Genomic DNA, 15,797 nt, shown 5'->3' with positions numbered 1-15,797 from the left:
CAACATAAAGAAAGTTTTTGTTCGATGTACACAATAACTCGAGAATGTATCATGTGAAATATACATGAAGGATTTTTTACAAAATTATAATTTTTACCAAAATGGCAGTGGTTTTATTGAAGAAAAATGTAACAAAATTACTTCGTCCATTCAGCAGATATTGACGTCTTCTAACAGAATTATTTGTTTGGACTGTTTCGTTCTCAAGTTATCGTGTACATCGAAAACAAACATTGTTGGAAATTTGGTATATCTTGGTCATTTTTAAATTTACCTTAATCTTAATATTAATAAATATTTCGTTTTGTTTTGGATTAAAATATGTATTTCAATATGTTATCTTCAACAAACATTCTTGCGACGACTGTGTATACCCATAGCAAACGACATCCTACAAGAAAAAATGAATGAAATTTTCCAACAATTAAAGACGCGTTAGCCAAGAAACTTTAACGTTGTAATCGCGCGAGCGATTTAAATAGATTACCTTCGTTATACAATGACATTGATGCATACTCATAAAAGAAATATGCATAATGAAAAGAAAAATGCAATTAAACGTCCATCGAACATTGCTGCGAGCATAACATCGTCTCGGCTATCGCGCGCGAAAGAATTAACGTGGCTACGCGGCAGGTGCGCGGACATAATTGCTGGCTTTGTGGAAAACATTCGTAGCGCTGAAAGGAACGGGAGGCAATGTACGGAATTCTCTCTGATTGAAATATTCGTGCGTGTTTTCCAAGTTCATCATTCTAGGAATTACGAGAAGAAGAGCACACTCGAAACGCGGAACATCAATTTGCTTCTCGCTTTAGAACATATGGGACATAGAACATTAGAACACTTTGAATTTCTCGTTGAATTATCAAGCCTTGATCACCAGTTATTTGCATCCATAAAATAAACTTTTACTTTTTAACTCTTTCAATGGTCATTTCTGTATGTTTTTATCTTGCAAATTTCGTATCTATTTGATTTAAAAAATTTGTATAATATCGTCGTAATATTCCTCAAACTATTTTATGTTCATTGTACGTACTATAGAATTGAATATTTTTTTATTGCCGAGAGGAGCCATAAAACCTCATGGATAGAATGCTTAGAATGACATTATGTATTAACTAATAAAAATTCAAATTGATATTGATTTACGTCTTCCAGCTTAGCAACAATATTGTCACGTTATATAACTGAGAAATTAAATAATAAATATTCATAATTTCAGTGGTGACTCGCATGTTGCAATATTTACAGTTACTTAAAAACTAAACGCGCACGTAAGTGCCAGTATCCCCGAAGAGGCTAGACAAATCTCAAAGACACTCCTCCGACAAGTCCGACGCAACCTTTCCTCCCTCTAACGGGTATTACATAAAGCTTCTCGCACAAAAAGTCGCGGGATTGCCGGGGGCGCGCTAATTTAATTGCCAGCTCCGCCAAAGAAGCGTGCTCGCCGATGGGCGGCGTATATACGCTATTGCCGATCGCACAGGTGTATAGTACCGATAATAGTACGGTTATAATAACAGACAACGGCCACTAGTAGGAAAGCGCATAGCTCGCACACGTCGCCACGTACGTGCACCAGCAACATTTTATTCGAATAATAAATAACGAAAGAAAACAACGTATAACGATTTATTTACAACAGATACTCAATCGCACAACAACATTTTTACTTGTGCACCTTGGAACGTTTCATTCCATAATTCAGATTGTAATTTTTACCACACGTTATTATCGCATGACTGTACACGCATATACATCTTTATATAAAGTATGTTTGAAATAAGTGGTCAAATTTTGGTACTATATTCTACTCTTTTTAAGGATTAAAAAGGTCATGGTCCCGAAACTTTTCCTTTTTGAGATATAAACGAGAAAAGCACGGATGAGAAAAGCACGGATACTTCAAAATATGTTGTACTAATGCAATGTTGCAGATACCAATGATAAAAGATTACTTGTAGTTGAACATTCTTATACTTATTGTATGTGATACGTAGATTGCGAATGTTTATGCATTCATAGAAAATTTGTATCTGCAAGAAACTACAAAATGCACACGATATGCAATAATACAAAAAAAAAATATTAAACGTAATGTTTATATTATAATATTTGCAGAGTAAACTAAATTCCTATCTAAGCTGAATTTTTGAAGGTATGTTTGCAAAGATTATATTTTTCCAAACCTATGTTTTTTTTTACTTTGACTTTCTTGAATATTACTGCATTTTCTTCTTTACCATATAAAATACAACTTTTCAATTAATTTTATAATTTGTACACTCGTATATCCTCGCATTTTATTTCAATTTAGGAAGATTAAATAAAGTTGCTAAATAATCTTAAAAAAGTAAATGTGTCGAATCTATGAAATTGACGGAATTCCGAGTCTAAGAAAGATTTGAAAACGATGTTACAAGGTAAGGGGTTGAGATCTTATGCTGAGGACGCAGAATCGCGATGTTAATAGTTTCCAACAAACCAAGATATAAATCACTTAATATAGTCAATGTCACTTATGCTCTTCAGTTTTTATTGAAGATCTGTATAAGCTTTGCTTACATATCCATATTTACTGCCTAGTCTTCCTTGGTAGGGTCGTGTTCATATAGGGGAAGCAGACGGTAATTCGCGACCTCCACTTTACGATATTTTTACACAGCATGAAATGATGTACCTAATGGTACTCCGAATGGCCACCGTATTCATTCCCAGGAATATAGTATCACGTCCTAAGTGGCGCTTTAATGAAATCGCCGTTGCACGTCGCCGCGGGTGGCACACGATTCTATTATTTAATTGCGCGATGCTATTAACGCGCCATTTTTTTCTCTGTTCATCGGTTTAAAGTGTCCTTCTGGTGTGACGACCGAAAAATGAACCAGTTTTTAGGATATTTTTTTAAGTCTATAAAATAAAGAACGATCCTCAATGTTTTTTCTAATAATAGTACTATTCAGAAAGAGTATAAAAATATTTTTGTATGAGCTTGATAAAATTTATTAAATGATTTATATTAACGTTAAAATAACCCTTGTTGATGTATATATCTTCATGGTTGTCAAGATATTTTGAAAACCATTTGTCCGAGACAGATAATTCACATGAACCGTGTCAGTGGAGAAAAATTAAGAAAATGGCGCTAGTTTTAACTCAAGTAACCAAATATTCATTATGACAACCATTTTACTTTAAAAAAAATATGGAGTTTTTAATTTTTTAAAGATAACCGTGAATCATGCGATAGCCATTGGTGGAAAAAGTAACATATTTGAATGTCAGAGAGATCGAAAGGTAGATTTATTTTATCTTGACAACTAGATAACAAAAATGATGTTCCGCGAAAAATGCGTTTTACTCGTGCTTGATTTCCCTATGGTATCCATCATTTTCGATCGACTGAAAACCCCGAAATAATTTGGACAATATCCGCAAATTCTAACAGTATATTTTTTAACATATTTACTTTCAAAAAAAGAAGAAAGAAATAATTTGATAAATTTGATAAATCGACTTTCTTTGAATTTTAGTATAGTTTAGAATTCCGAGAAAATTGAATAACTCGTGTGTAAATGATTTTTTTTTTGCTTTCCTTATGATTATTTGGCACAGGCAAGGAATATTTTCTCAATACAGAATTAGTGCATGAAATTTGTACTATGTAATGCGTTACAATACTGCTTCAGGATACCACAAAATGTCAATACATAGTTGTCAAAGGAAAACGTGACAAATGTATGGTATTGTAAAAATAAACAAACCTAACAATAACTTAAGGAAACATTTAGTTCTTAAATATATTTATCTCAATAAAAATTATATCTATCATTGGTTAACATCGATGGAGAATGTGAAAAATGTATCGAAGAGATGGATGGGATAAAAAAATTGAAATACAAAGCAAAATCACGAAATCGATGAAAAAATTTAATTACGAACATCTCTTCATGGATTATTTATGCGAAATATGTTTCAGAATATTCAACGAATAATTTAATATAATTTGACAAATTCTGACACTGAAGTGAGGGGAAATGGGGCTGCAATTGAAATTTTTTACCAATACGAAAGGCGAGCTGCGCGCCGAAGAGGTGAAGTAGCAAGCGTTCGACGCGATAAAGGAAACCGGTAGAGCTCTCGGAAAAGGAATCATTTAATAATACAACTTTGAAGAAGAGGAACTAAAAATAAATATCGCAGAAGTTCTATTCGAGCAGTTTTACTGAAAATAACAATTTTCAAATTCATGTCAAGGATATCTCGAGATGTTCCATACGTATTTCTCTACAGCCAGAGGGGAAACTAACTTTCTCTAAAACCAGCTTTTGTTATTTAATCCACGATAACGATATAAATTCCTACTGCTTCCATAAGCATACTCGTACAGAACTAGAATGCTTTCGATTTTTTTCTCTTCCAGATGGCTGATCCAATCAGTGGAAACATCGAGAAACTCTTTCTTCGAGTTTCAGATCACGATTGCACATAATTCGAAAAGAAAACATTAATACTTCAAACAGAATATTTCAAATGAACATGTTGCCCAATACTTTTATAGCGAACGACAATTCGAAATATTATCTTCCAACTTTCTTTAATTGTAATTATACATACTTAATTACGGTTTCAAAGTTAAAGAATCGTGGTACTAAATTTGAATTTCATGTGATAATTTGTTTCCAAAACACGAGCCTGAAAATGACTCATTTGATCACCCAACACGCCATAACCCAGCCTTAACGATCCCTACGATTTATGGACTTTTACCTGGAACCTTGAATGAGACTCGTTTGAAGTGGGTTATGGGCTCGTTCTTTCGTGATTATATGCTTTACGAAGCGCCTGGAATACTGTGAATTCACTGTCTGGCGAATTGTTTTGACAGGCCAGTGACACGTATCCATGTTTGAAATGCGAAGAGCAAATAGGCTGGTTCTGACGCTAAAGCGCGAAATTTTTAGCCAGTGATTCGATCCAGGGCGAGGCCATTTTGTCGTGCAAATTAATTCGTCGTTTCGCGTAACTCCGCGAGTTTAATTCCATTTAATTGAATTCAAATTAATGTATACCGTTATCGGAACACCGTTCGTGTTATACACGCAAAAAATGTAATCACCGTGGCGAAGAGAGAGAAAAGAAAAGCAGAACTAATTAAGGTCTGTCTACGGTGACGCGACCAGATGGTCTGAGCCCTTCACGTTTGAATATTTTGTCGATTAAATGGAAATGTTAACATTGAAATGAACGTTGAGGCTTTCACGGACTGTTGATGTATAAAGTGAATTTGTTAAGTGTCGATAAGGTAAAATGTATTCTCCAAGATGTGAACCGGGCAATACTGATCGTCCATTTTGACAGCTGAAGTAAACGAACCACTGACAGCTAAAGTAAACGAACCACTAACGGCGATGTGTCGAGAGACAAACGTAAGCGTGCTAGATACAAGTTTTAAGCGTAAAGGTTTAAGTGAACATAAAGTATGAGAAAAAAAGTCAACAGTCTTCCATACCGTGTAGACAAAATTACATGTTCCTGTGAAAGGTTCAGCGAACGACAAAATGGTTCTTAAGTGCTTTGTTCGAAAAAAGTGTGATATTAAGCAGACCCCTAAGACGCGTATTAAATTGAATAACAGATTGAAACAAAAAATATATAAAGCCTGCTCCTTTTCTTTTTGATGGTTGAAGGTGATAAAAACATAAGATGAAAGTTCGCTTGACTATATTTTTAGACTTGTTTGATTATACTTTTTGACTATACTTTTTGCTATTACTTTTATTATAATATTACGATAAACTTTGTTGTGAATTCGTAACAGTTTTTCGTTTCATTTTCAAGAACTAAAAGTAACGAACTATTTAAATTAATTTTCATATGTATCCTATATACATAGCTAGCTATGCGTAAAATATTAGGTGTAACTACTGGTTGTTTTTAGAGATATAAATAATTAAAGTTATAAAGCGTACAGTAGGCAATAAATATCAATCTCTGTCATCGAAGCGACTGCGGCGCAGATGCTAGAAGCAGAAGGGTTCATGTGTTCGAGGTTATAGGTTCCGAAACATGTTCACAAAATTTGTTCCAAAGGGATATAAATTTCAGTAATAAATTAAACTTAATGACCTGAATTCGGGAATCTCTAGTATATTATCAATATCTAACTATAATTAACGATTGACGAGATACGTACTTCGGAGTATTACTTCATTTAAGCATATGTATGTCATTCAACAATATTATGCAACATCGAGAAAAATTTGTATAATTTAACAGTAAATTAGAATAAAAAATCTAATAGCGGTCATTGCAGAAGAATCAGCTTATACCATTTACGCCACATCCACTTTGATGGTAGAGTTTCATATCCAATTAATAATAGTACGTACTGAAGGTATGTTATATTAATTATCTACACGATTAAACGTACCGAGTTATTACATTCGATATTCGACATATAATAATAATGATTTGTAATATAATATCTCGCGAATGTAGGTTAAAATTAAAATAGGACAGGCGAGTGCATTCCTCGGAAGAGAACAAATTCTTCAACTGCGCTCAATTGTCAAATGAATGGTACTTATCGAATTTCCAGGATTACTAAAACCCTCCACTGACGATAGCTTCGAGTCTTTGGAATATGACGAACATTGTAAGCTAATTTCTCTACTCCAACATCGCGATTTTCACAAGCAGACAGACTCGTCGTCCTCAACAATGGGTAAAATTTTATTCCAATAATATTAGAATAAAAGTAGAAAACAACTGAAAGCAACATAGAACAATTTATGTACAACATTCATTCGATCGAGCGATTAAACTTTTATTCACTGTGAAGTAGTGCATTCTATAATTCAAAGTTTAATTTTATATTCAAAGACTAACGGATAAATAGCACAAATGCACTAATTGACACTGCTTATGTGTGTTACCTACAACATGGTAAACAACACAAGTGTATAGTGAAACACTACAAAAATTTCGTTTCAAGGTATTTTTCGACGACAATGATATATGTATAAAGCCTCAGAAGTAATTGAAAAATTAACAATAAATATCATGATAAAAAAGCTGATAATATTATTAACAATTCAAGTTGAACACTAGGTTTACGGTACTCATTTTGACCCATTCCGAAATTCACAAGGAAAGTTACAAAAACCATTTACATTTTTCGCCAACTACTTATGCTGACTTTTATCTACATAAAGTGACAAGCATATATCTAAATTACTTCGGTAGTAGATATAAACGCCATCAAAAAGTTCTTAGAAAGTAGACATAAAAAAAATCAACAATGCAGCGAAGTTACTTCGAACCCCATAAACCTAATGTTAACATTTTATGAACGTTTGCACATAAATACTAGTTACCTGACAATGTTAAAAATATATAAACATAATCAAAGTGCATGTACAGACGGTACCTTTAAAAGGTACCGTCACTCAAGGAATGCAAAAGACAAACAAGCAAAACTGCTTTCCTCGAAACAATGATCGATAGAATTATGTCGTTTTAGTATTCATGGATTCAGTTGCTTATCTTTTATTCGTTATTCAGAATTTGTATCTAGATAAGAATTTCGCCCATCCCTAGTTGTCCCGCGATCTTGACTCCTGGCTGGGTGCTCACCGTGACTCGCGAGTGGGTGTCACTTAACGATTGCGTTAAGAGTCGACCACTTGGTACGATAACGAGCAGGTAACGCGGGCGTTATTATCAATTTAATTGGTGGGTCGTGTCGAGGTAACGTTGAATCGATACAGAGGGCCGCGGGGCGGTCTCGTGAGACGGCTCCTACAAGCGTGGAACCAAAGAAACAGGCTCCGAACGGGAAAATTAATAAATCAGACTTCCTCAGCAGAAGGCCACCGCGCCGTGGCGTTCCTTCGTCATCCCAAGATTTCGTATCTCTTTGGTTTTATAGCATTCCACCATGAAAGAAACGCTAGCCTAATAATCGTTTTAGCTGCGAAGGACTGTTTCCCCTTTCGATCCTTTTTTTCTACGGATCCCTTAGCTCCTCTATCGCCATTACAACCCTTTTTTTGTGAGAGGCGTGACGCATACCAAGCTTTTCAGCCCTGCTGTATGTATACACAGATGTAAATACATGGACTTCAAGATTATTCTTTAAATATTATCTTAATTAAAAATTAATTCAGAATCAATTAATTGATTTCTGAAGATAATAAACGTCAACCACAGTTCAGATTTGTTTAGGAGGGGACTTTTATCCGGTACACAAAATTGATTTTTCTTTTTATGGAAATTTATCGTACAATTCTTAAAGAACAATTGTGTACAATATAAATAAACATAAATGAAATTATCGAAGTTAGAAGGCTCGAATACCAAGTATAACACGTTGGTTCTATATATCAAATTTCATCTAAATTCAGTCACTTTTCGTATTTTAGTCCGGCATTTTGGATTTGCCATTTTCAATTTTTAAATTCTGAGTTCAGATTTGAAATCAGTGCCCCTAAAAACCCCTGTACACCAAATTTCATAAAAATCCTACGAACGAAACTTATTAGAAAAGCGGAATTTCTGCTATCTAATGGATGGTTATTATCATTGTTAGATACTCTTAAACAATTGCATTATTTTTTTATTTCAGTTTATTTGAACGACTGAAATCATGTTGACCAGCAACCAATGTTTATTATTATTATTTTGAGTGTATCTCTCCATAAAAATTTGTATTTTATACTAGAATAATAATAATGTGTATAATTTCAAATTAAAATCTTGCATACTTTTTTTAATAAAAAATGATGAAGAAACCGCTTTTTGGCCTGGAAAAATGCAATTCCTCGTTAAGTAATTTTTATGTTGTAAATGTTTGTGTAAATTGTAACTTTCCAATTGAATTATAATTGAACGAACCGAAAACAACTGTAGGCATGAGAGAAATAATTTTCTGTTTATTCAATGAAACAAAATTTAAGACCAGGGAGGTTAAATGCATCATGCATTTCCTATTCTTATCTGCGTTGTATCATTCCGTTCGGAATTTTTGAAATCGAGGCAAGAGAAGGAAGCTTAAAACAATTAAAATCGATAGGACAAAGACGAGTTTCACTTATCGCAGCGTTATCGACGAAAGCTGAAAAGTTGAAAAGAGAGTTGACCTTAGGAACATACAGATTTCGAACAGATCGGCCGCTAACGCTAATTGCTGGAGATAAATTGTTCAAGGTTAACGAGATTGTACCAGAGAGATTTTTTGCCTGACTTTCGCATTGATTCATTAACAAGATTCTTTATCGCTGAAGATTAAAAATAATCTAACGCGATTGGTGAATGAATTAATAGTCCGTATCGCAAAGAGAACGAAACGAGTTCTTAATCGATACAATCGAGTACATTAATTTGAACGGTTCGAGACTATACAATTTAGAGTAGAGAAGCATACGATATCAGCTTATATTATAATAGCAATTGATGAAAGATATAGCTTTCGACGATTTATTAGAGTAGAACGACCATTACACGAAACTCCGTTATTCAAATGATCAACCATCCGAGTGCTTTAATGTTTGAACAGAGTATCCATGTGTTCCAAAGAGGAGCAACACTAATTCGCACAATAGATAACGAATAAAACTAACAAACACCTTAAATAGAAAATTATAAATGTCAGAAAGACAAATGCTTTATTATCCGAAAATTTCCTTGGACAAAAGTCTTCCTATTCGATCGTACAATGGAGGTTCTACTCTACATACAATGTTTTTCGCCTCAAACTTTAGGTTCTCTTCCAAAATTCGAACCAAGCACGTTACTCTTACGTGCTCTAGGTGCTGGCGTACCATCCACGACAACTAATCTTGAACTTTAAGTCATCAATCATATAAATCTCCGAGAACCGTATTTTCTACGAATTTCGATAAAGAGAAACGTTCCATTAAAAACACATTGCAGCTGCACCTTCCAAGGAGTCAGAGACAAATAGACTCCGCTAATCCAACGTTTCCCTCGGAGAATTTTCTCTACGTTCACTCGGTACAGAGCTACAAACTTTGTAGTACAAAGTCGATTTGATAATTCGGTCAGACCATTCGATCGTTCGCCGTATACAAAATTACCAAATGAATATTGCCGTTACTCGTCGTTCCAAATATACCCTCGCGATTCAAGTGGACGGCCTGTATATAGAAGGATTTAGTGGACGCGCAATCGTGCCAGTAAAGTTAAAGAGCGGCCATAAAATAATCCGCGCGCCAGAATCCCTTGGGAGCTCCGATTGAAGAAGTTCTTTGCGAAAGACGAAAGAATAGATGGTCGCGAATTACTAGAGCCATGTTTCTTCGCATGACACACATCCAGTTGACAGTATTAACACGTTTTTGACATGTCATAAGTTTATCGAAGTTTTAGATGTTATCGTTTTTTACTCTATCGTGGAAAAATTGACGACTTCACGGGACAGTTTTAACTTGAAATAGCCGGTCAGGCAAATCTTTCGACGGAGGCTACTTAAGGAGATACAACACTGTTAAATTTGTTTACAAATCAATTTGTTACATTCCTTAAGAGATATACATTTCAAGAATGTTGGGCCAAATTTTGAGAACGAAGTCTCCAGAATTGATACAGTCACTTGAATGTGTAGTGTATTAACACTAAAACTACTTAGTCATTAACGATGCTATTTATGATAATTTATATCAACAATTATTCCAAACAAAATAATTCTGATTGACAACTTTGTTTGTTTCTCTTCTCTCTGACTTCTAAGATATAGTTGTATGCATAATAGGTATGTGTAAAGGATACTGAAACTTTAAATGCGTTTATCTCTTAACGACGCTTTCTGAGAGAACTATGCGACCGATCGATATGATGCAAGTCACATTCTCTTCAGAAAATTTGTCTCTAAGGACTGACGTAGCACTCTTGTTTAAAGATTATTTTTATTTTATTTCAATAAGTGGAACGAATTTTTTCGTGAAACATGGAACTTTTTTTTTCAAATAATTTTTTTTAATTTTCTGATGTATTGAATGTATGGAATAGTCATACGTATCTAGTTTAAGACAATATTTATTTTTTTATTTCAAATATACGCTGTAGTTACAAAGCTGTCAACCGAACACCAGTATTTTTTGTACCGAATAACGCTATGTTAATGACATTATGAGACTCGTTTTTATTCGGTTTAATGTCCAATAAAATATAATAAAAATTTGAAAATAACCCATCGTATAGTTTCTCCATAAATAAATGATTGTTTATGCAAATTCATATTTGTTACACATTCAAAAAATTGAGATGTAAATGAAAGTATGTCTTATATTGTAACATGTATTTTATTGTTGATATTTTGTATACTTTTGCATTCATGCACTTCCTGATACGTTTCCCCACATTTTCACATGCCATTTAACACAAGCATCCACAGTCTGTTTATAAAGAAACGTTGGAAATATATCTTGCTTTAGGGCCGTTACAGTGTCGTGTCCTCTTAACCCCGTTCGTTGGGGCGCCAGGAGAATTCGTAACCGAAGAAAAAGCGAGAAGGAACTTACCTTGACGAGCAGGTGGATCGGCTGGCTGACGCTGAGTGGTTTGCCTCTTCTGGCGTTTCCGCCTCCGCCGCCCAAGCACTTTATCCACGGCATTCCTCGAGTGTTTTCTCGCCTCTCCGTTGCCGTCTTGATCGCCGACACTTCTCCGTTCCTCTTCGTCCTCTTCCTAGCCCGCTTCTTCCGCGAATCCTTCAAAGCACCCACTACTTTCCGCTTCTATTCGCGACGATCATTCGCAGCCACATTTCCACCCGAGCCCACGCGCAACCATTTCACCATCCTTTACCCACGAACTCGAACCGTATCCTCTCCGTATACCAACTTTCGAAAACGTCCCAGAATTCTCGGAAGATCCTTGTGCCCCTTAACCACCCTTCCTTGATCCTCTATTCTCGGGATTCCTTCGGCAACAGATACCTCCCAAGGATGAAGGATGTTTCGAACCTCAGAGATGTTTCTGCGATTCCAAGGGTCTCGAAAACTCGTGTCGTCGACTCTCGGACGGTCCCGCGTGTCTGGGTGACTCCGAATTGATCAAGTTTCGAAAGCGTGTACTCTAACTTTTCCTCGATCCACTATTCCCGAGATTCCTTTGGTAAAAGGATGCTTCTGCTCCGGATTTCGGAGATGTTCCAACGAACTTGGAGGTCTCAAAAACTTTCGTCATCGACCTCGACAGTAGCGAGTGTGCAGATGACTCCGAATCGATCAACTTTCAGAAGCTTCTCATAGTAATGGGAAATCCTCACCGCTCTTTTTCGAGTTCTTGTTCTTCAAGATCCTTAGAATTTAAAAAATATTTCAGCTTCCATAACCCTTCGATGGTTATCCATGCCTATAGTCGCTTGTATCTATTGACACACTACCGTGCGGCAAACGCCTATAGGCGTCCAGCGTGCGTATATGGCCAACACGTGAAAAGTCTCCCGCACACGACCTGCGTTCTTCGGCTAGGTCAGTGATTGAATGGTTAATTGCACAGGTCGTCGTCACAAATACGAAGGATGACTCCCTGTCCCTGGTCGCACATGATTTTCCTTCGTTCCACACGGTCGCGTTCAAACAAGGCCGAGGCTTCTGCGGTGTTCCGCGAGATCGAAACGACAACAAAACACGTCGGGGAGGGGTATCGGCGATTTTCGCGTCCCGTGATTTTTCCTTGCGTCGACGTGCACACGAGCGACGACGTCCTCTCTCGCGCGCGGTTCCCGCGATACTGGCGGCCGTCGACTTCGCTATCGTCGATTTTATACGCGGCTTGACAGTCCGGGTCACCGCGTCCCTTATCTACGCTCCAAGACTCTCAGGCGACGGAACACCCCTTCGATGATTTTCACGTTCGACGATCTTTGCAGGAATTCTCGCGAGAGCAGAGATGAGAGCTGCCTTCGGCGATTCACGTTTGACACAATAAAGCCAACTTTGAAACGGAGCTGGTATTTGTTGGTTCTTTACTTGTTTTGGAGCGGTTGGTCCTTTTGTATTTCTTTTTTCGACGTGGAACACGAACTTCCGATGACTGGAATCGAGAATGATTTTAAATTTGATTGACAGCTTTGATGACCCTTTAGTTGAAAGAATTTACGTCGTTGTGGATTTTGGCAACTTCTAAAAATCTTTTCCTCAAGTTCGAGATTTTTTTATTTGCCGTCAACGTGATTTCTTTTAGTGCTTCTTTGAATACAGTTGATCGATAGTCACCGTGTGTCACGCTTCTGAGATATTTTGGTGACCTTCTGGTCGAGATCTATATCGCTATGAATTTTATCAATTTTTAAAAATCTTTTCCTGAAACTGTGAATGTTTTTTGGTAGATCTCGACTCGATCTATCGACGGATCATGTTTCCGAGAGACTTTGGTGACTCTGACGGAGAAGGCTTTTACTCCGTGAATCTTGACAATTTCTTAAAAGTTTCTACAACCTCGATCGATGGAGGATCCCCGCATAACGCGTTTCTGAGGAATAGGAAGTCGAATTTCGTGGGAAAGCGTTTCAGACGCGAATGGATTGAATGTGTGGTGAACACGCGTGAGAATGAACGGAGCGCGCGTGTCGGGCGTTCTCGGTTTTATAAGCGTCGTGTTTTCTCGACCAGCTCGACCCGCGGCCTGCCGTCGACTGACAGAAAATACCGGCCGGGACCCCGAAGAGCGCTCTGCGGGCCGACAGAGGGGCGGAAGGAATCGACAATCCGCGTCGAAACGCAGCGCGGCTCTCCGCATCTGCGCCTCCGCTGGACTCTTTAACACTTTGACTTCATATAACACACCTACGCGTCATTAAGGGGGTGTTTTGATCGAAGTGACTGAAAGATAGCCGGTTGTCAGGAATTTCTTTTGTGAAAATGAAATGAGATATGAAAACAGAGCTAATTGGATAACAGTAAGCAAGGGTAAAACCACTTACATATTGTCCATTAGAAATTTCTTTCCAGAATATTTAAATATCGGTTTTAATTTAGTCTGCACAACAGATCTGAGTTGCATGCAAGTTATATTTCATTTTACGTATCTGAAACTAATCAAATTGATCAAATCTTAATCATTTGACAGATTTTGACACATGTATGTATGTTTGCTTTTATGTAAAAATTACCATAACTTACTATCACGATACTTTTTAAAATTAAAAAAATGTACTATATTAAAGTGGGACAATATATTTGTATGTTAAGGTCGATACATAGATAAAAATTGCTTTGGTTTGTGTTTACCTGATTAGTGCAAAACAAAGTCCTTTTAAAATTCATCCCACAAGAGGTTAAAGTTTTTCGGTAGGCGTGTCACTACCTTTACCTCCAATACTCTTTCATTCGATTATGGACATAACCTATGCATTTTAATTTGTTTATATCGTAGGGATCCAAATTGAGGACAATTTAAATGTCTCGCACACGTGTCTCCGTCCCGATATAATTGCATGCAACAAAATCTTCTGTAATTTCATACATTTTTCGAATTTTGCAAAATACTTTTGCAGGATATTTTTAAATTCTCTAAACATTCTAAAAATACAATTTATTGAAAATTTCAACAAAATCAGGTATCTATAATTGAGAAAATTTCTGAAGCTTGACAAACTATAAACAAACATATATACAAACTATGAAATTGACATATTCAACAGTTACCTCAACAAAAAACTACAATTCATTAAATTTATAGTGCTCCAAATTAGACAGACCATTAAAGTTCAAACGTCGTTTATAAATGAACAACATAGTAATCAAATGGATCGGATCGATGCGAAGAGACTAGTTTCCACGACTTAAAACCACCCTTGAACCGGTATGGGCGTCTCGTAGTGCACCCTGTAAATACCGTGTAACAGGACAATGAAAAAATAATAGCGACGGTCCCGGATGATGGCAAATTACATTGCCACGACGAGGCAGAATGCGTAGGGCAGCGTGTACTGTGTCGTACAAGCAGAGTATCAACTGGAAAACGTGTTTACATCTCGTCGTGGCTCAGCAGCCTGAGGATCTTTTACGACGGGAGCCCATAAAGTCAGTGCCGTACCCACGTGTGTTTGCACGAGTCCCGCGCAACGTCAGCCGATGATCGAACGGAAGTCAAGGTAACAAGAACGCGCGACGCAGAAGCCGCGCTCGATCTCTCGACCTGCCTATACATGGACGCTGGGCATACCTGAAATTTCGACGCGTGTTGCGGCGCTCCTTGCCACCGTGACACCGAGGTCGACAACATAAACAACATACATACGTGACATAACAGGATACAGCGAGTGCTGATTAAAGTCGTACACTTCACGGTTCAATCGATTACTAACATATACTTACGTATATCGTAACAGTACAATGTCACATACATATGTAAACAGACGTTATTCATACTACCTTCGATAGTTATTCGGTGTTTAAAGTCGAAAGGAAAATAATGGTTTGTGAAAACAGAGAGATACCAGTACATATGCTGGAAAGAATTATATCTTTACGTAGAAGTAATAATTACTAAAGAAAAATTGGTGAAATCTTAAATTTAAACTGTTCTACGGTGCGACATGTAGTAATAATGTAGCAACAGACAACGAGAAAGCAGTTATAAATCATTCGATATATTTGGAAATAATGGGAGAAACTTCGTGTGGGAAAAACGAAATACAGCACGCCATGAAGAAAATATACAACCAATTGTAAAGCACGGTGACCAGCGTTGTGCTATGAAGATTCATGTCCTATAATAGTGTTGAAAATGTGGCATTTATCGGCGATATAATAAAC

General features: G+C 36.6%; 1 protein-coding gene across 5 annotated transcripts in view; it reads right to left on the bottom strand.

Moving 5' to 3' along the window:
- Positions 1-13,660, bottom strand: part of LOC128878668 (tensin-1) — a 334,268-nt gene extending 320,608 nt beyond the window's left edge. For 3 of the 5 annotated variants that reach the window (XM_054127041.1, XM_054127043.1, XM_054127042.1), the window contains exon 1: positions 11,553-13,660. In XM_054127041.1, coding sequence (XP_053983016.1) covers positions 11,553-11,645 — 93 coding nt within the window. In that variant the 5' untranslated portion in view covers positions 11,646-13,660. The remainder of the gene's footprint in view (positions 1-11,552) is intronic. The other 2 variants (XM_054127049.1, XM_054127053.1) reach the window with 2 other exon arrangements.
- Between the last annotated feature and the right edge of the window lie 2,137 nt (positions 13,661-15,797).

This window comes from Hylaeus volcanicus, chromosome 6 (genome assembly GCF_026283585.1).
Source record: "Hylaeus volcanicus isolate JK05 chromosome 6, UHH_iyHylVolc1.0_haploid, whole genome shotgun sequence".
Lineage (NCBI taxonomy): Eukaryota > Metazoa > Arthropoda > Insecta > Hymenoptera > Colletidae > Hylaeus > Hylaeus volcanicus.
This window is presented reverse-complemented; position numbering and strand designations above follow the sequence as displayed.